Source organism: Zalophus californianus, chromosome 1, assembly GCF_009762305.2.
Source record: "Zalophus californianus isolate mZalCal1 chromosome 1, mZalCal1.pri.v2, whole genome shotgun sequence".
NCBI classification, from domain to species: domain Eukaryota; kingdom Metazoa; phylum Chordata; class Mammalia; order Carnivora; family Otariidae; genus Zalophus; species Zalophus californianus.
The window spans coordinates 139,683,617-139,708,376 of NC_045595.1; the positions used below are offsets into that span (position 1 = coordinate 139,683,617).

The 24,760-nt window shown below is 36.6% G+C and overlaps 1 protein-coding gene across 3 annotated transcripts in view; it reads left to right on the top strand.

Moving 5' to 3' along the window:
* Positions 1-24,760, top strand: part of TP63 (tumor protein p63) — a 229,370-nt gene that overhangs the window by 74,997 nt on the left and 129,613 nt on the right. For all 3 annotated transcript variants that reach the window (XM_027587687.2, XM_027587688.2, XM_027587689.1), the window contains exons 2-3: positions 9,728-9,856; positions 10,840-10,972. In XM_027587687.2, the coding sequence (XP_027443488.1) occupies positions 9,728-9,856; positions 10,840-10,972 (262 nt within the window). The remainder of the gene's footprint in view (positions 1-9,727; positions 9,857-10,839; positions 10,973-24,760) is intronic.

Below are 24,760 nucleotides of genomic sequence, written 5' to 3' on the forward strand. Positions count from 1 at the left end.
GTTAAAAATATTAACTGTAGTTATTATACCATACTGCTTTATTTAGCTGATAAAAACACATTTCAGTGAACAAGGCTGTGATAATACCTTGCCTCCTGTGTGAGAATAGATATTTGGAGAAAATGTGGATTTATCAAGGTGCTCCATTTTTGACTTAAAAACTTCAAAGGGATTAGAATGTAGGTGAATCCCCAAGCCATATCTTTGCACATGCAATTTCCTTGAAGTGCAGATTCTTGAGCCTCATTCCAGATCATCTGAAACAGAATCTTTGGGAAGTAGGGACAGGGACTTTGTATTTTCCAAATGTGGGTCAGGTGGTTCTGTTGAACTTTCAAGTGTGACACCTACTTGCCCCTTGCTGAGAAAGTGGAGCAACCTTCTATGGTAAGATTCCAAGGCCTTCCCTCTTGCCTGAGATAGCCACTATCCCTTTTTGCACTGTTACGGATAGGGAAATAGAGGATTAGAGAGGCAGTGGAATAACTTGTCCATAGTCATTAACTTTGTAATTAACAGACTAGAGACTCTGAAACCAAATCCTTTAGACTCCAGACCTGCCCATCCTCCCAGTGACCATGTGCTCTGGAGGAAGTAAATTGCCACTTGGCTTCAGTTTTCTTCTCTGTAAAATGGGATGATATTGGTATTTACATGATAAGATGTTGTGAAAATTAATGCATGTCAGGCATATTGTAGAGAACCTTGCTCATAGAAGCAATCGAATATTAACTGTTGTTTCTGCTCTAGATATTGACTTTGTTATGTGTACTCTATTTTCCAAAAATTTCCTTCTACAAGTATTTACTTGACACCCACTTGGTGTCTGTTACTGTGTCAGACTACTGAAATAAATAAATGGTAATGCGAACTTTGTCTCCAAGAGCCAACTACTCCATTAGAAACTATAAATAAGAAACTGTACTCTAAGGCAAGATATGATCAGAAAGAACAAAGAGAGCCATACTGTCTTAGTAAAAACAAAACTTATCTACCAGGAGCCCTTAAGAAATATGTCATGCTGGGCAGTTCCATTCACTAGATAAACATATACTCTTTAAATAACATTTTAAAAAGAAGGTAGATATTTCTGAGAATAAGGCATATTTCTCTGTCTTTTTAAACCAAGAATAGTATGTGCCACGTGAACTTATCTTAATGATTCCAGATCACCTTTGGGAAGTTTTGTTTTGTTTTGTTTTGTTTGTTTGTTTGTTTTTACCATTGGGAAGTTTTTTACTGGGTTATCATCACCTCAAATTCCCCAGAAGCTTCTGAGGTGTACCTGTCTCTTTATTCTTGTGCTTTTTTTTTTCCTTTTTTTAAATTTTTCTCATATTGGAACTTCCTATCAGGTCTTCACACTGGTGCAAAATCCTAACATATCCAAACCCTGATGTCATGGTGATTACAGCTATTCAAATGTCTCCTAAATTCTTCTAATTTGGGGACAGGTTACAGATAAGTTCCCTGTAAGCTTGCATGTACCTCTATTTGCATGCCGTAATGTTAAAATGGCTTTAAAGTAAGATGGACTCGTCTCCCCTATCATTATCTTCTACCAGATGCCAAATTGTAAATTGAAATGGATCAGACTATTAACTGATCAATTGATTATAGGAGAGTGATGTTGGATGATAACTTTTTTTTTATGTTCATGGATTTAGAGAGATTGCTCCGTTTACAAAAAAGATTTTTTTAATATTTTATTTATTTAGAGAGTGAGAGCAAGAGGAGGGCAGAGAGAGAGAGGGAGAGAGAGAATCCCAAGCAGACTCTGTGTGGGCTTGATCTCATGACCCTGAGATCATGACCTGAGCCGAAATCAAGAGATGGACACTTAACTGCCTGAGCCACCCAAGTGGCCCACAAAAAGTTTTAATTGTCCGCTTTCTTCAGAGCATTGCTGAGGGATCCAGGATGCCCTGGGTTTAGCACTAGAACCCTGTGGGCTTCGTATGGGACTGTGAATAAAATCCCCAGGAGTCCTCATTTGTAGAAAGAAAGTATAGGGGATGAGAAATAAAGCCCTTTTCATGTTTTTTTTTTTCCCCCTATAACTCTCTGCTGTAAAGAACCAGGAAAATAGTAATACAGGTTTTTGACTCCCAGTTCCTCCCTTGTTAGAGGACCTGTGTAGACAAAATGGAAACATCATTTCAACATGTGTAGATTACAACAGAATTAATGAAGGACAAGAATGCTTAAAACATGCCAAACTGAGGAAGTAAACTCAAACAATAAAAAAATAGCATAGATGTCTTAGTCCATTCAGGTTGCTATAATGAAATACCATAGATTGGGTGGCTTATAAACAACAGAAATTGATTTTTCACAATTCTGAGGGCTGGGAAGTCCAAGATCAAGGCACTGGCAGATTTGGTTCCTGTGTTTCCTAGTTCATAGATGGCAGTCTTCACTCTCTGTAACCTCACATGGTGGAAGGCAGGAGAGAGCTCTATGGACCCCTTTTATAAGGGCATGAATCCTACTCATGGGGGCTCTACCGTCATGACCTAATCATCTCCCAAAGGCCCCACCTACAAAAACTATCACATTGGAGATTAAATTTCCACCTATGAATTTTGGAGGGGACACAAACATTTAGTGTATCGTGGTACCCTTTATAGGGGAGCTGAGCTTTGTACTGGATGGTAGCAAAAGTAAAGATTATGACCTGGGGGAAGATGGGGGGAGTACAAGAGGCCATAATTTGAAAAGACTCATGGCTGAAAAGAAACAACCTGTAGGATATAGCTGGCTGAATAATTTGGAAAAGAGCATCTGCCCAAAGGAATAAAAGGGATGAGGGATGAGGTCTGATTAGATTTTGTCCAGGGATCAAAGATGAGTTATTCTAAATTCTGAGTCAGGGAACAAGTAGCCTGATAAAAATACTGTTTAGGGAAGACCGATGATCACACGTCGGTTGGGAGAGACTGCTGGCAAATGAAATGAGGGCAGGAAGAAGGTGCAGTGAGCTGGGGGTGTGAGAGATGGGGGCTACAGTCAGAGAAATCATCCTTTTTAAGGCAGCAGTTGGTTAGGCTAGAGAGTGGGACACAAAATGTGGAACTTAGAGGATTTTGGACTTGAGAGAAGAAAATATCACTCCCTCAGAGTTAACAACTGGTGAGTTGACACTAGATATATAGGCTTTGATGGGAGAATTGAGAGTTTGGTTTAGACAGTAAAGGATCATGGCAGAAGTAAGCTGTGGGCAAGCAGATCCTCAGACAGGTGGTAGTGGGAAGAGAAAAGTCTGAATATGAAAGGGAAGTGAACTGATAGTGGCAGAATGGAGGATAAACAGACACTGAAGGATACAAAAGAGACTTTCTTAAGAATTTAGTTTATTAGTTCAGTAATAAAATATAAAATGAAATTTCTTGGTTATGACACTTTGTTTTTCAAATTGTGGCAAATCAGTATTTCAAGGCATAAGATATACTCAATACATTTTACCCGTGTAAGTTTTCTCTGCCACGAGTGAAGCTGGCATGTGGATTTGACCATGGGGTGAATACAGTGATAAGGAACAGACTGGTCATTTTTCAACATGAAGTTGAAAAGGAAAGAATTCTATTTAATGAAGAAAAGATGTTAATGGACTTGATTTAGATTATGTACGTAGCTTTCTGGAGGTGAACATATCTCAAGCATATGAATAAGTTTACTCCTCTAGGGCTCTTGGGCATTGTTGCATGCAATGATGAGGCGATTTATTAAAGGGCATCAAGGTACTCTTTGGCATCCCTAAAATTAAGTATGACAATTAATAATCATAATGGCTATCATAATAACAGAGTAAACTGAAAATATAGGAGTGTTTCCAAACTAAAAATAAAAATAACTAAAAGTGATTTGGAATGCTCCTGCATTGGAAGACTTGTTCTGGGGAAGATCTAGAGAGGTTGGTAATAAAGGCTTAGGCAATAATTTGATGGATTGACAGATTAGATGGATATACAGAAGAGGAAGTCAGGTTCAGAGTTTTAAACAACTTCTATCTGAGAACTGGGGACACTCCCATAGTATTCGAGTACTCAAGTCCCCTTGGAAAATAATAGAGACCTCAGCTCTCTTTTCTCACACTACATTTGAGAGTCAACTCCAATCAATATTGGGAATCTGCAGGAAGAACAGATATTCTTGTCAATATCATTCACTGATCAGTACTTGTTTTTTCACGCCATTTCCTGCTCATTTGAAGGAAAAAGGGTAACTCTTATGATGAGACAGAATTAGTAGGAAATTTGTTCTTTTATAGAAAAAAAATCCTCCTAACTATGAAAAACACTATTGCTCAACTTTTAAGATTAATGAAAACTAGAACCATGTATATGTAATATATATAATTTAATAAAGCATGAGCTTTGAAGTCATACAATCTTAAATTCAAAGCCCAGCTCTATTGTAAATAAATAAATAAATAATAAATAAATAAATAGCAAGCCCAGTTCTATCATTTACTAGCTGAGTGATCTTGAACAATTTCCTTATCCTCTCTGAGCTTAAAATTATCATGTGGAAAACTGGAAAAGCAGGCCCAGTGAAGTGAAATCCTGCCATAATCAATGGCAAGTCTTTCCTGCCAATCACCAGGCAAATAGAGCACAAACCAAAATGAATGGCCCAATGCTGGCTTTTCTGTCCTTTAGAAGGTCACAGTCCAGCGGGAAATTAGGAGCACAAAAGGTTATGACAAAAGGTAAAAATTAGACAAACATTGAAGGTGTTCTATTTTTGGCATTGAACTATGAAAAACTTTCAGAGGAGCAAGATACATGTCTCACTCATCACTAAATCTCCCATGTAGCCTTTCACATAGTACTCAATATATGTATTGTTGAGTCCTTTGCACATAAGCCTTTGGCTAAAATATATTATTAGGTGAGTATAGCAATAAATTCACAGAGGTTTTTTTTTTAATCTGAGCAATTTCACTACATTATTTTTTTAAATGGCTTTCGAGAACACAGATAATAGTAAAATAATTAGGAAGTGATCCATTTTGAGTATTTATTATCTTTGCTTTTAACATAATTTAATTTTAATTTTAATACTTTATAATAAATTATAATAATGACTATGTTTAACAACTGCCGTGGAAAATTCCAGAATATTGAACAGTTTGCCTTCATTAACCAGTATTCTAGCATGGTCATGGATTTAGGCAAAGTTTTTCAGGTCTCAGCCTCAATTTCCTTGTGAAATAAGGTAGCTAGACTAGACAGTCTTAAAGGGCACAACCGACTTTGACATTCTATGTGGTCCTCAAAGGTTTAGGTTCATGTGTGACCCCATCTTTCCAAGTGTGGGCATGGTTACTGAGGGGGCACTCCCAGTCTGCTTTCCTGGAGTTCCTGTGCCACATTCTCTCTCTACCAGAAGAAATGACATCAAGGGAGCCTTTGAGTCAGGAATTCTAGGAGCAGCCAGTGAGTTTCTGGTCTGCATCACTACTAAATGCTGTTTTATTTTAAGTGAATTAGAAGACATTTAATCAAATGTACTTCTACTCTCATAGTATTAAGTTTGGATGTTCTAAAGGGGAGTAAGGAGGCTTTAAATATCCAGAAAATGACAAGTACGGGAACTGTTACAAGAGGCGAAGGGTTGGTAATTAGTGTTTGATGTCTCAATTTATTCTTCCTGGACTGTGGGTACAGACCTATGTTGAATACAATATAGCTGGGTTGAACTAGTTATTTTTATTTTTATTTATGTATTTATTTATTTTTTTTAAAAGATTTTTATTTATTTATTCATGAGAGACAGAGAAAGAGAGAGAGAGGCAAAGGGAGAAGCAGGCTCCCAAGGAGCAGGGAGCCTGATGCGGGACTCGATCCCAGGACCCTGGGATCATGACCTGAGCCGAAGGCAGACGCTTAACCATCTGAGCCACCCAGGCGCCCGAACTAGTTATTTTTAGATTTTAGCTTTTCCATCTATTAAATAGGAAAAAGTAGGCTAGATGGTCTCAGAAGTCTATTAATTCTAAAATCCATCTATAAAACTAAGGTTGTGTTGAACTCTGAAATAGTGGATTTGGGAGATTTTTCAGGAGTGCTGAAAGAAATTTAATGCAAGAGATTTGAGTGGTGACTTCTGGGGCAGAACAGGAAGAGCAGGAGGGAATGCAGACTATAAGCAGATACCTTTGGGGGTTTTCAGGTGACTTCTACAGTGTAGGGTTTTTTTTTTTTTTTTTTTTTTTTTTTTTTTGCTGAGTTAATGTAAAGAGTGCAGGATAGTTCATCCACGAAAAACAAGCTGAAAGGAAAAAAAAAAGTGACTTGAGACTTCCTAACTTTGGGTGTGACTGATTTGACAAGACCATTTGAACAGAGTGATTGTTCCATGAGTAAATTGATACTGAGATTCACCCAAAGGCAAAGCCTCTGAAGATAGGATTTACCTCACCCTTCCTGCCCTATGGCACCAGCTGATCTCTTTCCTTCCTTTCTCTCAATAATGTTTTCCATCTTTATTCAGAGACCAAGAATCAATTCTTGGTTTGCATAGGAGACACCTGGGAGATCCTCTAACTGTGACCACTGATTTTTAAATTGTTAACAGAACCAGTTCTTCAAATGAAATCTTGCTTGGAACAATAATATACTTAAGATGCAAACGCCAAACTTGCTGGTGTTAAGGCGTGTCTGGAGTCCTACTAGTAGGGACATTTCTTTACATCTGGCTAACCCACTGAGGCACCAGAAACCCTAGTTTCATGAAACCAATATGAAAACCACTGATCTATTCCAAAGCCCAATCCCATCTTTTGTAATCAAGTCCCCTTAAAGCTTGAGGCCCTGGAGTGGGGGGTAGGGGTGGGGAGGAGCTGTTGCCCCGTTCAATGTAGCAAGCCTGAGATAAAGGTGATCTAGGAGAAAATGAGAGGTAATGGGAGCACTGTTTGGGCCTACAGACACAGAAAGAGAAAAAAACAATTTGAACTGCAGAGAAATGAGGGATAATTCAGGTTTAATATAATTACTTTTGTGGGACACTTCTACAGCTTTAAGAAGCCTTTCAAATATGCTATTTAATTAGTTCAATTCAGTAAGTATTTTCTGGGTACAAATTATGTACTTGATCTAATCCAACCAATGTATTGACTACCACGCACTATATGGAAAATGTGTAGCACATTATTTCAAGTAAGCCTTTTAACCACCCTGTGAAGGAAGCATAGTTGAAGAAAATAAGGTACAAAGAGGTTAAGTAACTTGATCATGACTTTAGAGTACGTCAGTAGTAGAGCTAAAATTTGAACCCAAGTCTGTCTCGCTTCAAAACCCATGTTCCTTCCACTCTAGCCTCAAGAAAATATAAAACTAAGAAATTCAAGGAGATACGGGCTTTGCCTTCAAGTTACTTAAGGTCCTCTACACTCGATTAATTGTTGTACAAGTAATATAGGATGAATTAGCATTGATGAGACGCAACAAAAGGCCAGGAAAGTTTGGAGAAGAAAGATTCTATTTCAAGTAAGGGACCAGGAAATGCTTTGTGGGGAGGAAATCACTGAGGACTGCGTAGGCCTCTGTGAGGCAACGGAGCAGGGATGACTATACCCATGTCACAATCAAGGAAGCTGAAGTTCATGGAGCTGGGAGGCTCTTCCACAGTTTTGCAGCTGGTTAGTGGTCAGAAATACAGGGAAGGTCTTTTAGCAGTCAGAGAGAAACTAGAGAGAAAATGTGAACATGACATAAACAATGTCTGATTTAACCTTTTTGCTAATAATTGAATTTATCCCCGTTTTCTCCATCCTTACTTCTGCTAGCCTCCAGTTGTCTTCCCTGGACTGGTGTAACCACTTTGCACATAAACTGATATGCTTATAAACCTTTCCTCCACACAGCTTCCAGATTTATCAATATGAAATGTATTCTGTCAGTCTCATCCTTCAAATCCTTTAATACTGTGGGGGTGGATATGCCAACCTACACGTGTGATCAAAAACTTGTGTAGAACTAAATACATATACAACATATACATGTATGCATGTGTGCAAATGAGTACAAGTAAAACTGAGAATTTCTGAATAAGATCAGTGGATCGTAGCAGTATCAATATCCTGGTTATAATTTTTTAAGGGTTTTGTAAATTGTGACTTACCATTGGGGAAACTGCATGAACTCTGTATAATTCATTACAACTGCATGTAAATCTATATTGATCTCAAGATAAAAAGTTCATTTAAAAATGTTTTGCAAAAACTAGAAGTATTGAAATATTTAAGCTTCTTTGAACATAGCATACAATTCTCTTCTTCTCTCCCCAGCTATATTTTCCAGCATTCTCTGCCCCAGATCTTATTACTGTGCTAACATAGAGTTGCCTGCAACTTTCTCACATACACCAAATTATTTTCCATTTTAGTATTTTGTCTATTGTTGTTGCCATAGACTGCTCACTCATATCATTAATCCTTACCTGGCATAGCTAATTTCTTCAGATTGTTTAAGGCTCTTTCTTTTGATCCCTCAGATGAGATGATACATTTTATCTTTGTACTTTCATAGTGTTATACATACTCTTACTATTTTTTATTAGAGATTTGGTTTCTTGTCTTACCTTCTATACCTTCTAGAGAGTGAGACAGTCTTATTTGCTTTTTATTTTCAGTGGCCTTTATTCTTGCTAGTAAATAATAGATTCTATGTGTTTAACTTGAGTAAATGAATGTGCTTCTCCATATAGTTTGGAAATTATCAACAATAAATACAATGCTATTATCTTCTATTATGTAACTAGACCAGAGTGTTCATTTGCAAATTTAAGTTGATTGACTATCTTAGTACACTATTTATTAATACTTTACAATATTAACAGTAATGATTAAGAGCTTAGCTAATTTCATCCAGGGGTAAATTTAGTCTACTGATAATCACAATGAATCATAGACTGAGATGATCTGTGTAGATAATATGCAGACCTGGAGACAGCATCACCTGAGAAAGCTGGCATTTTCCTTCACATATATAGGGATCAAGGTTATTTATTTTTTTAAGTAAAGGCGAACTTGGGGACCCAGCAACAAAATAGAGCAAACAGAAATGGCATTCATCTGCAACATATTCAGATGTTTACTTATCCTTTAGTCTAACATAGAATTTTACACTCCAATTAAAAACTGCCCACACACACATCAAAGTAGGTTAACCGGTGATTCCAAAAAAAAAAAATCTAGGTTCAGAGGTTTGCATTTATTGTCCCTGGGCACAATCCTAAGATGGTAGTTATGAGAGAGGTGATTTTACTGCAGGTGAAATTTAAATTTTCTGAACTCCTTTCTGTTTTCTGATTCTACTTTTTACCTGCTAGAGGCAGAATGGACAGATAATCAGTTGAGACATTTATAAAACAGGTTTAATAATAGGTCACCCTTGCTGCCAGACTTAATGAAGGAATGTTTATCTTCTTTTTGAAATCTTCAGAACATAGATGCTGGGTAGTGGAAGTGTAGAGTGTAACAACATTACTAGTTACAAAATAATTTGATATAGGATGTGATTATCTGACTTTACAGCAAAATGGGATCCATGATACTGCCCAATGAAACACCAATCAAGCAACTTCTGAAATTTGCTTTATATGCCTGCATGGTTCTGAAAATTCACCTGAGATTTCTTGATTGAGTATGCTTTAGTTTTAATATTCAATATCATAAATACAGAAACTGTAATTCTAGTTTCATTTTTGTCCTCTTAAGGTTTGTAGAAACGCCAGCTCATTTCTCTTGGAAAGAAAGTTATTACCGATCCACTATGTCCCAGAGCACACAGACAAGTGAATTCCTCAGTCCAGAGGTCTTCCAACATATCTGGGATTTTCTGGAACAGTGAGTATCAAAGAAGCAAAAACATGTTGTATTTGAATTATGATAAATAGAGATTATAAAAATATTGCTTACTAGGGCATGTTTCTAGAATCAATAAAAATCAGTCAATATTGTTGGAAAAATTTATTTCCTCCAATAGTATTTCTGTGTTCAAAATTCAGTAGAGGTTTATTCAGTTTACAACACCAAAAGATCATTATTCCAAGGTGGTATAATTTTGGAGCAGCAGAAGGGCTCTCCTCAAACCATAAGAGACTCTTAATCATAGGAAACAAACTGTTGCTGGAGGAGGGGGTGCAGGGATGGGGTAACTGGGTGATGGGCATTAAGGAGGGCACATGATGTAATGAGCACTGGGTGTTATATGCAACTGATGAATCACTGAATTCTACCTCTGAAACTAATAATATACTATATGCTAATTAACTGAATTGAAATCTAAACAAGGTGGGGAGGCTTTCCTGCCTAACTCCCAATAACTTCTCCAGTGACTCCCTTGATACCCAAAATCTGTTCCTTTGGCTTAAAGACTCTTATTTGCTGTTTCAACACAAATACTAAATTTTGTTGGTCATTTATGCCCTGCTAGCAAAATGATTATTGTCTCCTTTATTAAGATCAAGTTTGGATAAGTGAGTAAATTCAGTGGAAGATAGAAGAATATCAGAGTACTTCGTACTCTAAGGGATAGGGTATAAAATACTCAATTCCTGATACATCCTTTCTCTCCCATGTTCTACCCAGCAATTCTCTGACAAGGGCAGGGATCATGATTCCCACTGTTACAAATAGGACTTAGATTTGAACTGCCTGAGATAACACATTTGGCATGTGGTTGAGCCACGATTTGAACCTAGAGTCTCTGACTCCAACGAATGAGCCTTGCCAACTTTGAAAGAGAGAGAGCTCATTGTTATCAACTGGGTGCTTGTGTTTTAGTCCCATTCCTTGCCTAACACACTTTTGTTTGTCCTTTATGGTAGGCCCATATGTTCAGTTCAGCCCATTGACTTGAACTTTGTGGATGAACCATCAGAAAATGGTGCAAGAAACAAGATTGAGATTAGCATGGACTGTATCCGCATGCAGGACTCGGACCTCAGTGACCCCATGTGGGTGAGTGGCAGGAACATCTCCTTTAATCTGTTGGGCCATGCCATCCACATCTCTGTGACGTCTGTGTATTTCATGGCATATAAAAAGGCAGATGGCCCTGAATGGACAAGGCCACTAGGCAGAGAGTCGATGTGATCAGCAGAGAGAAAATTAAGTGTTTGTGGATTTTGGGTCTTCCTCAACTCTTCTTACTGCATATGCTCCCACTGGTGTGGAGAAGGTGGGTGGGTGGGAATAATCCCTTATGTTCCTTATCTGAATTGTTCCTTATGTCTATCCCAATTTGGAGAGGGTGGTACCAGTCCAGGGTTTTACAAGAGGTCAAGTTAGAGTCAGAACCAAAGTCTAGATCTGAACTCTATCCAAATTCTATCTATACTATGGCAGGCTGCCTCTTTCATGGAACTATCCTTAAATAAAGGAGGAGGAAGTAAATTCAATGTGAATCGAGATACAGATTTAAGTACCTAGTAATAGAATAAGGGGAAAGAAAGTAAATAATACATAAAATAGTATTTTGGGGGGGGTGCTTTGCCAGTGAGTCACTCATGACCTTGGGCTTTAGTTACTCATCTGTAAAATGGGGAGACCAGGAGTGTGATGGATTAATAATAATAAAACACTTTTCTGAAATGTTTAGATGAAATTTTCTGTATTTGTGTAGTACATAGTGCTGGGTTGTTTTTTGTCTTGTTATTTATTTTTTTTCATTCTTATTCATTGACCATACAAATCCTGCTTTTTCTGTAAACACACACAACTCAAACAAACAAATCCTTCTAGAAGAACAGGTGGAAAAGAGCTAGAAAAAAGGTGGGGATTTCATAGATCACATGTCGACATGATTTTGGAAATCACTTTAAAAATACCTTGCCTTGGGTGCCTGGGTGGCTCAGTTGGTTAAGCAACTGCCTTCGGCTCAGGTCATGATCCCGGAGTCCCGGGATCGAGTCCCACATCGGGCTCCCTACTCAGCGGGGAGTCTGCTTCTCCCTCTGACCCTCTTCCCTCTCATGCTCTCTGTCTCTCATTCTGTCTCTCAAATAAATAAATAAATAAAATCTTAAAAAAAAAATAAAAAAAATAAAAAAAAAATAAAAATACCTTGCCTTTCTTATCTAATAGAAGATTTTACTGGAATTTTCACTATATATTTTTTTTATCTGGAATTGTACTTTTTTGTTGTTGTTGTTAATATTGGGAGAAGATGTGTCAGGAAAGGGAAGAGGAAACAGCCAAAAATATAAAGTTGTAACTTTGCAAATATACTGATGTTTTGCCATTAAATTGATAAAAGCAATATAACTATTCTTCAGTGGCCCCTTCTGTTATAATACTGACACAGTTGTCTGTTATCTTTGAGCTAGTGAAAGGAAAAGGATGGATAAATCCAAGGGGCCGGTCACTCAAGGCCTTGAAATGTATTACAATTAAACCTATGTAGGGGTCAATTCTGATTTGAGAGTGACTTCAAAATTAGGATATCGCCAATTCACTTAATAATATCACCTCTTGATAGGTAGCACAAGCCTAGGCAAACCTTTCTTTTATATTCTCTCCAGGGATTTTCTGTTCTGATTCCTGAACTCATAAAAGCAGGTGAATTTACATAAAGCTTGAAATGGAGAATCAAGCCTTTTTATTTATGGTTTCTACTCTTATTTCACACACTTTCACACACTGAAGCATGTGGTTTCTAAATGTGCCATGCCCTTTCTTATTTTTTTATATTATTAGAAATTCTCTCCTTAGGAACATCTTTTTTGTGTGTTTGTTTTTGTGTTTGTTTTTGTTTTCCCCTCTAGCTAATTCCTCTCTGTCTCTCAACAAACAGTATATCCTGTCTTCTCTGGGAAAACTTCCGTATCACTATTCACCACCAGTCTGAGTTAGAGACTATTCCTCTGAAGCAACCTAGGTCTATTTTTAGTCCTATTACTTATTATACAATCTTATCTTTGTTTATTTCTTTGTCTCTCAAGGGGACAGGGGCCATATTTTGTCATGCTCACTGTTTGTTACAGTAGCCGTCACATAATAGACCCTCAGGAAATTTTGAAGTCCTGTGAAATGAGAATTGGAAGTTGTCTTAAAAAGTCAAAAAGTTCTCTTTCAAGCAGTCCTGTCCAAGAGAACTTTCAGTGTTGTAAATGTTCTATATTCTGTACTGTTCAATGCAGTAGACACTAGCCACATGTATCCTTTGGGCATTTGAAATGTGGTTAGTGCAACTGAGGAACTTAATTTAAATTAAATTAAAATTTAAATGACCACATGTGTCTGGTTGGTAGAATATTGGGTAGCACAGTTCTAGGATATCTCCAGTCAGAGGACTGTTCTCTTCTTGAACATTCACAGCGGCAAAGCTTCCTGTCCCCTCTGCCTCTCGTATTCCTTCCCTTCTAACTATTGTTCTGTCAATTGAAAAATGTTAACACTGCTGAGGTACTTTATTCTTTACTTCCACTGTTTTCTCAATTCTGTTGGAAAGTACTCAGGTTTGCTATTTGAGCAAAACTTTAGTCATTTAACGTCCATTTTGGTGCTTTTACAAATCAGCTAAAGGAAACTTTAAAAAAATCCTAGTGGAGTATCCGAGTGAGAGTCATGGAAGCTCTACAATGATGTTAGAAAAGGGAAAAATGAAGAAGGGGAGAAAGTCAAGAAACTACATAGATGTCATTGCCCTCATGATAAGGGTCTAAGAATGCACTGCTGTATGGGTTGGAGGTTATTGTTATTTAAGAAATACTGATATTTAAAAGGATTATCCATTTGCATTCAACATTTTTTTCCTGAGTGTCAGTTATACACACACACACACGATATTGATTCTTTGAAATAGATTTTTAATAATGCTACTAGGAGTACTGATTGAAACAGAGTGTGTTCAATTTGAAATTGAACCAGATTTTCCTGTTATAATTCTAAATTACAAATTTTTGAAATTAGCTTTTCCTTAAGCATCAGTAGTTGGTGGCAATTAACATGTTTGATATTTAATCTTTCCAATCACTTTGTGAGGTAGAATTTATTATCGCTGTTTTATAAATGAATCAAAGGCAAAACGGGTTAAATAACTTTTCTAGGATGACATGTGTACTCAACAGCAGTGTCAGTATCTTACCAATACTACTGGACTTGATCTTTTCTTTTCTCATTTTTCCTCCAGGGTACTGTATTTGAGAGGAACTTGAGTTCTATTTCTTCTTAAGTACCTGTCTGTTATGTGAGCATTAGAGATGTCTGTGTGGAGAAACCACTCCTCCTCCATGAGATAACCCTATAGTAGAGTCTCCACACTTTGCCTTCTCTGAAGAGGCACAGGTCACCATCAGTAATGGCGGATGATAAAACATTTGTCCCATCACTTATTAGCACCTTCAAGCTTGGAATTGTTTACCAGCTTAAATTGAGGATAACACAAAATCAGGAAATGAGACCCAGAAACATTGCAAGGAAATAGGGATTGAAATGATCCAGAAAAAGCTGGAAAATAAAATGAAATGTGGTTTTTTCCAGTGATAGGTCACTCAGGAACAAGGATATTGAAAGAAATCTACAGGTTGAGGGAGAAAGGAACTTGATGACTTAAGCTTGCCTCTCTGTGGCTGTTCTGTTTTTAATATCCAAAGAAGTGAGATATTGCTAGTAAGTTATAGGTCTGTATGAATCCTGTGTCTTCCCTTGTCTTATGATCATTCCAACATCCTCATCTATGTCCACGTGTGGAGGACACATCGACGGGAATGTGTAACAGTGACGGTCCTCAGCACCAGGAGTGGCAAAATGGTAGATGTGCTCAGGATCCTATAACTAGTATTCTGGCTTGGAAAGTAAGAACAAGGATCTTCTTAGATTCCTCGTCCTTCAAACAGACAGCTTCTGCTACTTGGTAGCATATTTTCACTTTTTTTATGTAGAGGTTAATAGCTAAATAGATCTAAGACTCTGCACATAAATTACTTTCCTTTTGCATATAATATTTTAAAAATTTGGGATCTCCGCCAAGCATGTTCTCACTGTGCAAGAAATATGAATCTGGGGACATGAAACAACATGTCAGGTTATTAAAGACAGAAATCTTGAAATTGAGAATGGCATTCCATTTTTATCGATTTTTTGATACAACCTTCACCTTAGTAATTAGTCATAAAATGGAGTCATAATGCCTTGCTCTGATTATTAACAAAGGAAATTTGAATTGCAGAGAATGTATGTGCCTTCTTCATTAGAATGATTTTAATGTCACTGAAGAATGAACTACATTGAATTAGCAAATGAAGGTGATGAGATTTCTCAAACTTTTTTCGTAATTTAGCCTGTGTTTCCAAGATCCTGTTGGCTTTTGCTTCTACTGTCTAATATATTCCTTTGTATCTCAGCCTTGCCTTATTTACAAACTGCCTAAACATGCCTGTCATATCTTCAAGAAGGAGATAAGGGCATCAACACTTAAATGTTCTCCTGGAATGATTGATGGAAACTACGTAACTTTTATTTTTGCATTTATTGGTTCTTTGTGCTTTAAAGGAAGCCTTATTTAGTTGAACTGGGTTTTTCCCTTGTGATTTGAGTGGCAATTATCTAAAACCATCCAGCTTTGTAAATTCTTATTATAGCATCCCAGATATACACAAGGAGTCTTCAGCTCTGCATTTCAGAAGAGCAGAGAGTGTATGTTTTGGAAAGGCTTAGGCCACAGCACCAAGTATACTGCCTTACATATTAAATGACCCAAGATTCCTATAAGATTTCGAGTATATACACTAGATCTAGCCACAAGCATTTCCTTAGTACTTACTGCATGCTATGTTCTTTGTGAAACAGATGAACAAATCATGGTCTCTAGCTTTGAGAACACCATAATACAGCAAATGAGCCAATGTGTACAAAATGACTCATATGTATGTATTTTTTTGTTTATTTTTATTTATTTGTTTTTTAAAGACACAAAAGGAATGATTTATTGTGCCTTAAAAGACTGGACATATGTTACAGAGAAGGTGATATTTTTAGGTCTTGAACTATGAGTCAAATTGATCAAAATGGGGAAGGGAAAAGAGATCCAAGTTTGGATAACTATTATGAAAATAATTTATTAAAAAACTATCAGGTAACACGCAGAAGTTTTATTTTTTTAAAGATTTTATTTATTTATTTGAGAGAGAGAGAATGAGAGAGAGAGAGCACATGAGAGGGTGGAGGGTCAGAGGGCGAAGCAGACTCCCCGCCAAGCAGGGAGCCCAATGAGGGACTCGATCCAGGGACTCCAGTATCATGACCTGAGCCGAAGGCAGTCGCTTAACCAACTGAGCCACCCAGGTGCCCCAACACGCAGAAGTTTTAAAAGAGAAGATTCAAACATTTGGCTAAGGAGTACTTTCTATAGAAAAAAGGACAAAATGTAAATTTGAAAAATTTATAACACATGGCAAAGGTTTAATGGCCTTAACCACCTAAACATTTAAAAATTAATAAGAGAAAGATGAAGTCCCTGCTCTTTGGCAAAGAGTAATCTAAGTAATTCACAAATGTTTAACCAACATAAAATGTTCAATCTCTCTAATAATAAAAAAATTGTGCATTCCAACAATGAGTTTCATTGGTTATCATCATAGATTGTATCATAGATTATCATCTACCTGGTCAGCAAAAAATTTAAATGATTCGATAATATCCAGTGCTGATGAAATTGTTGAGAAACAGAGAATCTTTTCACTTTGGGCAGGAATATAAATTGATATATTTGGAGGACAATTTGCCTCTTCTAATTTATTTAATTTTAAAGGTACTTACCCTTCATCCACAAGTGCCACTTTTAGGCATTTTTCTTCACAAAAAATTTCAAGATATGTAAATAAGTATACACACACACACACACACACACACAGAAATGAAGGCTTCATTACAGCATTGTTTATAATATCTATAAAATGATAAGACTAGGTAGAATTTTGTAGGCTTTAAAGGTTTGAACTCAGCTAGGAAAGAAACTACAGTTTAAAGAAAATGAAGGTTAAGCTCACCATTGAGAGATGGTATTAGCAATCATGATGCATGGTCATTTTCATCTTGCCAGTTTTATTGTTCATGAACCTCAGTGTGATTTCTGTGTTTGTGCTTTGTGTGAGGTATCTTTATGTTCTGGGAAAGATTATATAGAATTGATACTATTTCTTCTGAAATGTTTGGAAGAATTTGCTAATGAAACCCTTTGGGCCTGGATATTTCTTTTTGGAAAGCTCTTTAATTATAAGTTCAGTTCCGTTAATTGTTATAGAACTATTGAGATGATTTATTTTATCTTGATTAAGTTTTCATAAATAGTGGTTTGTAGGGGCACCTGGGTGGTGCAGTGGGTTAAGCGCCCGACTCTTGGTTTCTGCTCAGGTCGTGATCTCACGGTCATGATCTCACAGTCGTATAATCGAGCCCCATGTGAGGCTCCACACTCAGCGTGGAGTCTGCTTGAGTTTCTCTCTCCTTCTTCCTCTGTGACTCCTGCCCATGTGTGCGTGTGTGTGCTGTAACTCTCTAAAATAAATAAATAAATCTTTAAAAAAATAAATAAATAGTGATTTGTAAGGAATTGGTTGACTGCATCAAAGTTTTGAATTTTTGTATGGAGAATTGTTTGGAATATTCCCTTACTAAGCTTTTAATGTCTGTGGGATCTGAAATATCTTCCTGTTTCATTTCTGATATTGGTAACTTGTGTCCTCTCTCCTTTTCTCTATCAGTCTCACTAGAGGTTTATTAATTGTATTGATCTTTCGAAGAGCCAGCTCAGCTTTTTGGTTTCATTGTTTTTCTCTATTGTCTTTCTGTTTTCAACTTTATTATTTCTGGTCTTATTTTCTTCTGCTTCTTTGGGTTTATTTTGCTCTTCCTTTTCAGGGTTCTTAAATTAAAAATTTATATTTTTGAATTGAGATCTCTCTTGTCTTCTAATGTTAGTATTTACGTTTGTAAATTTCCCATGAAACACTGCTTTAGTGGCATCCCCTAAATGTTGACATGTTGTATTTTTATATTGTTTAGTTTAAAATATTTTATGACTTCTCTTGAGACTTTCTCTTTGACCTGTGTGTATTTACAAGCATGTTTAATTTCCAAGTATTTGGGTATTTTCTGTTATCTTTCCATTACTGACTTCTAGTTTAATTCCATTATGATCAGAAAACATACTTTGTATGATCTCCTATTTTTGAAATTTGTTAAGGTTCATTTCATGAGTCAAGATACGGTTTATCTTGATGAATGTTCTGTGGGCACTTAAAAAGACTGTGAATTCTGTTTTTGTTGGGTGGAGTGTTCGATAAACATCAATTGAGGCTCATTGGTTTATGGTATTATGCAGTTGTTCTCTAGCCTTGCTTATTTTCAGCTTCTAGTTCTGTTGATTACTAAGAGATGAATACTGAAGTCTTCAACTCCAGTTCTGGGTTTGTCTCTTTCTCCTTTCAAGTCTGTCTGTTTTTGCTTCATATATATATTGAAACTCTATTTTTAGGTGTATTGTTTTTATCTGCCTGGTGAATTAATCTTTCTGTCATTATATATTTCTCTTTATTCCTGGTGATGTACCTTGTTCTGAAGTCTACTTTGTTTTTATATTAATGTAACCAATCTAACTTTTGAATAATGTTGTCATGGTAAATCTTTTCTTCATCCTTTTACTTTTAACCTATATTTATCATTATATTCGAGGTGGAGTTGCTTCTACAATGTATAGTTGGTTGCTTTTTATCTATTTTGGCAATCTCTATTAATTGGTGTATTTATATCATATATATATATATAGTAAATGATATAAATGCACACACACACACACACATATATGTGTATCTATATAGCATTTGTGTTTGGTGTGTTTGTTCTCTCCATTGCTCTTTTGTTTTCCTTTTCTCTGCCACTATTTAGATCACTTGACCTATTTTTAGTATTTCCTTTTAATTATTCTGTCTTGGTTTTGGCTATATTTATTTGCATATTTTTAATTGTTTCTCTGGGGATTGTCATATTCATAATTTCTCATAGTCTGTTAAGAATCAATATTCTACCACTTCAAATGGAATGTGGAAAACCTACCACAATATTGGTTTCATAACCTTCCCCCATGATGTTGTAGTTGTCATATATATTACATCTATGTACATTGAACATTTCATCAGACAATGTTATAATTTTTGCTTTCAAGTATCAAATGTATTTTTAAAGAACTCAAGTCTATTTTATTGAATGGGATAGTTATCACTGATGTTGTTCTCCCTTGATACTAAAGTTACAATTCTGACTGAATACTACCAGGAAGAATAGGGAATTCTATGGATGGTTTTGTTCATCAGAATGATTTTTTTTTCAAAGAACAATAAGTACTTATATTTTCTGAGCGGGACCATAAATCATGTCAGAGCTCTAATTTGCTGATTTTTTTTAATATAAATTTATAAACATTCCCTCCATAACCTCCGTCAACCTTTTCTCCCTCCCTGCCTACACACACACATACACATGCACGCAGACACACACCCTGACTCACCATGACTCAATATGAACCACATCTATAGATGTTTTCTAAAATTGAAGAACTGTAGCATATCAAAATTGTTTTTGATATGCCAGTTGTTTTGTCCTCATTTGATAAATTTCATTCTTCATATGTATAAATAAGAAGCACATACTCTGTGAACAAAGTATTCTTCGGTAGTTCAGTCTAGTCAGGCTATAAGGGGCTGGTGAACAACATTGCTGCATGAGTCGCTCAAAAATTCTCAAGTTCCCTCCCTACGTGCTTTCTCCTGGCTCAAAAGGTGGAAGGGGTATGATCCTTGATATTTCATATAAACAGCAATTATTTTCTGTATGTCTTGGTCTCCCAGGCATCTGAGAGGCATAATGTCTGCCAACTCTAAGTCTGACACCAATGTCAGGAGCTCACTTGAAGGAAGGCCTCTCAGAGCCACCGTCACATCTCCACTACTACCCTCTTTTTGTTCCTCCCACGCATTCCCTCGCTCCTTCCCAAGTGTCCTACTTCTCTCCCATCTCTACTTCCTCCTTGTCAGGTCTTCCAGAAAAACACTGCAGTTCAGGGTGGGGAGACTTGAGGCAAGGTTGTTTTTTTGTTCTTGTTTTTACTTTGATGACTACATTCTATGTGACAGGATTTTACAGTTTATTACTTACTTTAGTGTTATGACATAAGATTTTTAGCCAGTTATACTGTGGTCGAGTTCTGTCTTTACCAGTTTTAGCCATGTGAACTTGATAATCTCTATGAGCCTCTCTTTCCTCATTTTTATGGATAGACAATAATACCTAATATTGGCCTCAGAGAATTGCAATAGTTTGTTTCATTCTCTGATTTGTTTTCATTCAAAGTTCCTGGTGTATGAAAATATAGTCATTCAAAAATTATTTTTGTTATCACATGTCTGTCTAGGCTTTTTTTTAAAATAAGAACTCTGAGATAGGTGAATATATATTACCTTTCATAATAAAATGCAAATTAATAAATTGCTCTGATTATAAAAGCAACGCATACCAATGAAAAAGAACTTTAGAAGTATCAAAGGCATATGTAATCCCTACTTAGTGATAAGAGTTATAAAACTTTTCATTTTTTTCCAGTTTTTTCCTTGTAAGAACGGATTTATAAGATGTATTCAGATCATGTCATATATAAAATTATAATCTACTTTTTTTGCATTCAGTGGTGAACATATTTCTCTTACTAGTCTTCAAGACAACTTTAATTGCTATGTTATGTCATTACATAGATATACAATGATTTAACTGTTATTTTACTCATAGATTTTTAAGAATATTTATATAAAGAATATTTTCTTGCACTAGATGCTTATAAGTGTAATTATTGAGTAAGATTGTATGAACACCAGTGTTACTGATACTTATTATCAAATTTCTTTTCATGAGTTTCTTTTCTTTTCAATTTATACTCACACAACTGTGCAGAAGTGTCTATAAACTTGAATCAATTTTGGTTCAACTATCTTTTTTTTTTTTTAAAGATTTTATTTATTTATTTGACAGAGATAGAGACAGCGAAAGCAGGGACACAAGCAGGGGGAGTGGGAGAGGGAGAAGCAGGCTTCCCGTGGAGCAGGGAGCCCGATGCGGGGCTCGATCCCAGGACCCCGGGACCATGACCTGAGCTGAAGGCAGACGCTTAATGACCGAGCCACCCAGGTGCCCTAAAACTATCTCTTTTTAAAAAATACAAATACTTTTGGGTGACTGGTCATTTGCACATAGAGGTGAAACAGTCCCTCTTTATGTAATTTTGATTGCAATCTATGGAAGGGATGGTAGTTTTGACTGGAGATGAGTAAGACATCTTGGAGAATGGAGCATCTCTGAGTGCAGTGAGCAGGCCTAATTATTGGGGTGGGAATGATATGAAGAAAGGGGTGAAGAAAGAAGAGTACACAGTGTATTTCATAAATATATGTATATATATAAATATATGATATATAAGAATATGAATATATATGAATATTTTGTGTCTATCTATCTATCTATCTATCTGTCCCCTAGGGTTAGCCCTGAACATCGGAATGCACATAACAGTTTCTCCTTTTCTCCTTTTCTGTGCAGCACTTCTTAACCCTTGCTCTTAGGATCTTTACTACCCTTACCCCTTGGCTACTACCATTAAAATAATCATGCAACCATGGTTTGTACCAAATAAGCTTTTGTTTATTAGTTCTATGGAAACAAGTGAAACAAAATATATTCCGCATAGAAAAAGCCTTCCACTTTTTGGAAGATGGGTTTTGTAGTTACTTATGTTGCTTATGACATGGCCCAATATCCACTCAGGTTAGACTGAGTTCAGGTGTCCCCAGAAGAGCAGACTGTTTTCCTGTTTTGTTCTTTGTGTGGTGTAGCCAATCAGAAGGCAGCACTTTGTTCAAGATTGCCAAGCCAGGGACTTTTACCTTAAATACAAGTATGCATTTCAAACCTTGAACAAACAGTCTGCTTAATAAAATAAGGGAAAGGGTTTTCTTTCTTTCTTTTCTTTTTTCTTCTTCGCTAGAAATTCACAGACATCACTGACAGGTGACAGCCCCTCCCTTACAAAAGGGGCTGTTTGCTTTTTGCTCTGGTGTTTGGGTAAACTGCAGCACGCACGGGCAGAGAATTTATTGCCTAGGGGAAGGTGTTTGCAGTCGCGGTGTTTAATCTGAAAAGAAACCCTTTTCCTAGTATCCCCTCCCTCTGTTTTTGAGGAGGGAGAGTTGGAAATGATAGCCCTAGGGAAATAGTTCCCCTAACACCTGTCTTTGGTGTAACCTCAGCAATGTTACTTAAGACACTGTGCTTAGTGTGTATGCATTCAGAATGACAAAGTTGAAGAGGGCAGATAAACAGAAAGGGATTTCAGCAGAAACATAGGCGCTGGTTCTGACCTTACATCCTCTTGAAAACAGACGAGTCTGAAATCCTATCATGCTGGTTCAGAGAGAATCTGATTTGTTTTTGAAGTAATCTGCTGTGGGTCACCTGTTCGTTCCTTCAGCGGCCAGTTTATTTAATATTACTCTATCTATAAAACTCAGAAAATTCTAGAATGTTAGACTTAGGAACAGTAGACATGATGTAGTTCTACTCTGGCTTTCCTTTAATAGATGGGAAAACGAAGATCCAAGTTGATTAGGGTGAATTTCTCCAATGTTTCCACTAGGGTTTATGGTGGACTCTGGATGAAACCTAACTTTCTGGATTAGTAGACCCACCTTTGTATCTCCTATTAGAGATAGTGCTGATGAGCTCAGGCTCTGGGGGAGCTTGCTGCCTGCATTTGAATCCAGATCTCTCATTCACTGTGTGGATGACCTTGGCTAAATTCTGGTATGTTTCTGAGCTTCGCTTTACCCACTTACAAGATGAGGATGATGATGTTGGTGACACACCAGAGAAAAGCTATTTAGCATATTGAGATGAGACATGCCAAGCCGTTAACATAATATCTTGTATGAGGTCAGCTCTCAGTGGTGATGGTCATTACTATTACTTTTTAGAATGTGATAAATCTGGACACTGGAAATTACTAATCCCGAGTAGAGCAGTTACTAATGCAGATAAAAGCAATATTTGCATTAATTTGTATTTTTGTATTTCAAAAAAAGAAGGTAATATTTGAAGATATACTAGTATGCTATAAAATCCATTAAGCCCATTTTTTCCCCATTTAAAACTAGATAGAGTTGAATTTTCTTCAACTTAAGTCAAATTTTGAAGCAGATTTCTTTTAAAAGCTCATGTACTCTGGTGTCCATTCAGGTATCAACAGAACGCACAGAAAACATTTTCACTTTCGTTACTAAATAGTATTTTATTTTAGTTGTTTGGGTGTCATTCAGTAATCTTAACATAATAAAATATTCTCTGCTCCAGAGCACAAACTTTGGACCTGGATACCCAGATATCCCTGGGTTTGAATCTTAGTGTGAATGAAGTCAGAGCTGTGTGGATTCCAAAACAGTTAAGCTCAGTAGTTCTCAAAATGTGATCTCTGGCCGGCACACTCGGGAACTTTGAAAGACACAAATATTTTGGGTTCCACTCCAGATCTGCTGAATCAGAAACTAGAAGAGGGAGGGCGACACTCTTTCAATAAGCCCTCCAGGTAATTCTGATGTTGGAGAAACACTGGTGCAATCCAATATTTTAACATATGTATTTTTATAGGCTGAGAAACTCAGGCTCTGAGTGCAGAGTGACTTGCCCAAGGGTACAGAGCCATAATGACAGAGAAGAAACTTCTAGGCCAGTCACTACTTTAAAATAGACATTTTTAGCTGTGACTCATCTTAAAATATGTGGAAAGTTCTGCTGGGTTATGCCATTGAGAAAATAAAAGGTAGAGTGTAATAGTTTAGAAAAGTAATTAAACATTTATTAAGTGGTTGGCTTCATGTCTTTATCAGTAAGACGTTGTTAACAAATTCTCATACCTGGCTTTCTTAAATTGTAGGTTTGTAAGAATCTTTTCCCTGGCAAAAAGACTAAAATTTCATGCTTGTATTCTTGTCAATTTGACAAAGAATGTGCTGATTATTTACTAAGTTCAAGATACTCAGCTAAAGGTATAAAGTTTAAATAAAAGAGCTAAGTCTGTCACTACCTATAACTTAAAATCAGTGGGGGAGACAGCTATGAAGTTAATGAACTAGGTTATAAATGATCTAAATCATATCCAAGAAGATATTTGTTGCTTACCTATTGAGAGATAAATAAATAAACAAGATTACAAATGGGTACCCATATTGGACAATGGACCAATTTAGTCATCAGCAATGACTGCTGGGCTTTATAACTTTGGGGACAGTATTCACATCATACTCAAAAAGAATCATAACTTTTAGGCATTAAGCAGCTCAGTGGTCCTGCACCTAGCCAACATCTGCTGCTTTCTATATTTGAGACATTCTGAGGAATGAATGAATAAATAAAGAGCATGTTCTATTGCCAAGGACCTCACAATTTATTACCAGACAGGAGACACTTACAAACAATTCTTATCAAGATAGAAAGTGGTAAGCACCAGATGAGAATATAGACAAACCTCAGCAGGAATTCTGATAATCATGTCCAGGTAAAAGCTTAGGAAACATACTGGCCCTGTGAAAGAGGAGAAAGAGAAGGTACTTTAGACCTTAAGAACTATCTAAGTTAGTTAGGGAGCAGCCTTAAATGTGGGAAGCGTTCAATGCAAGAGAACAGGACATGATGATAAGTAAGAACAGGAGAATA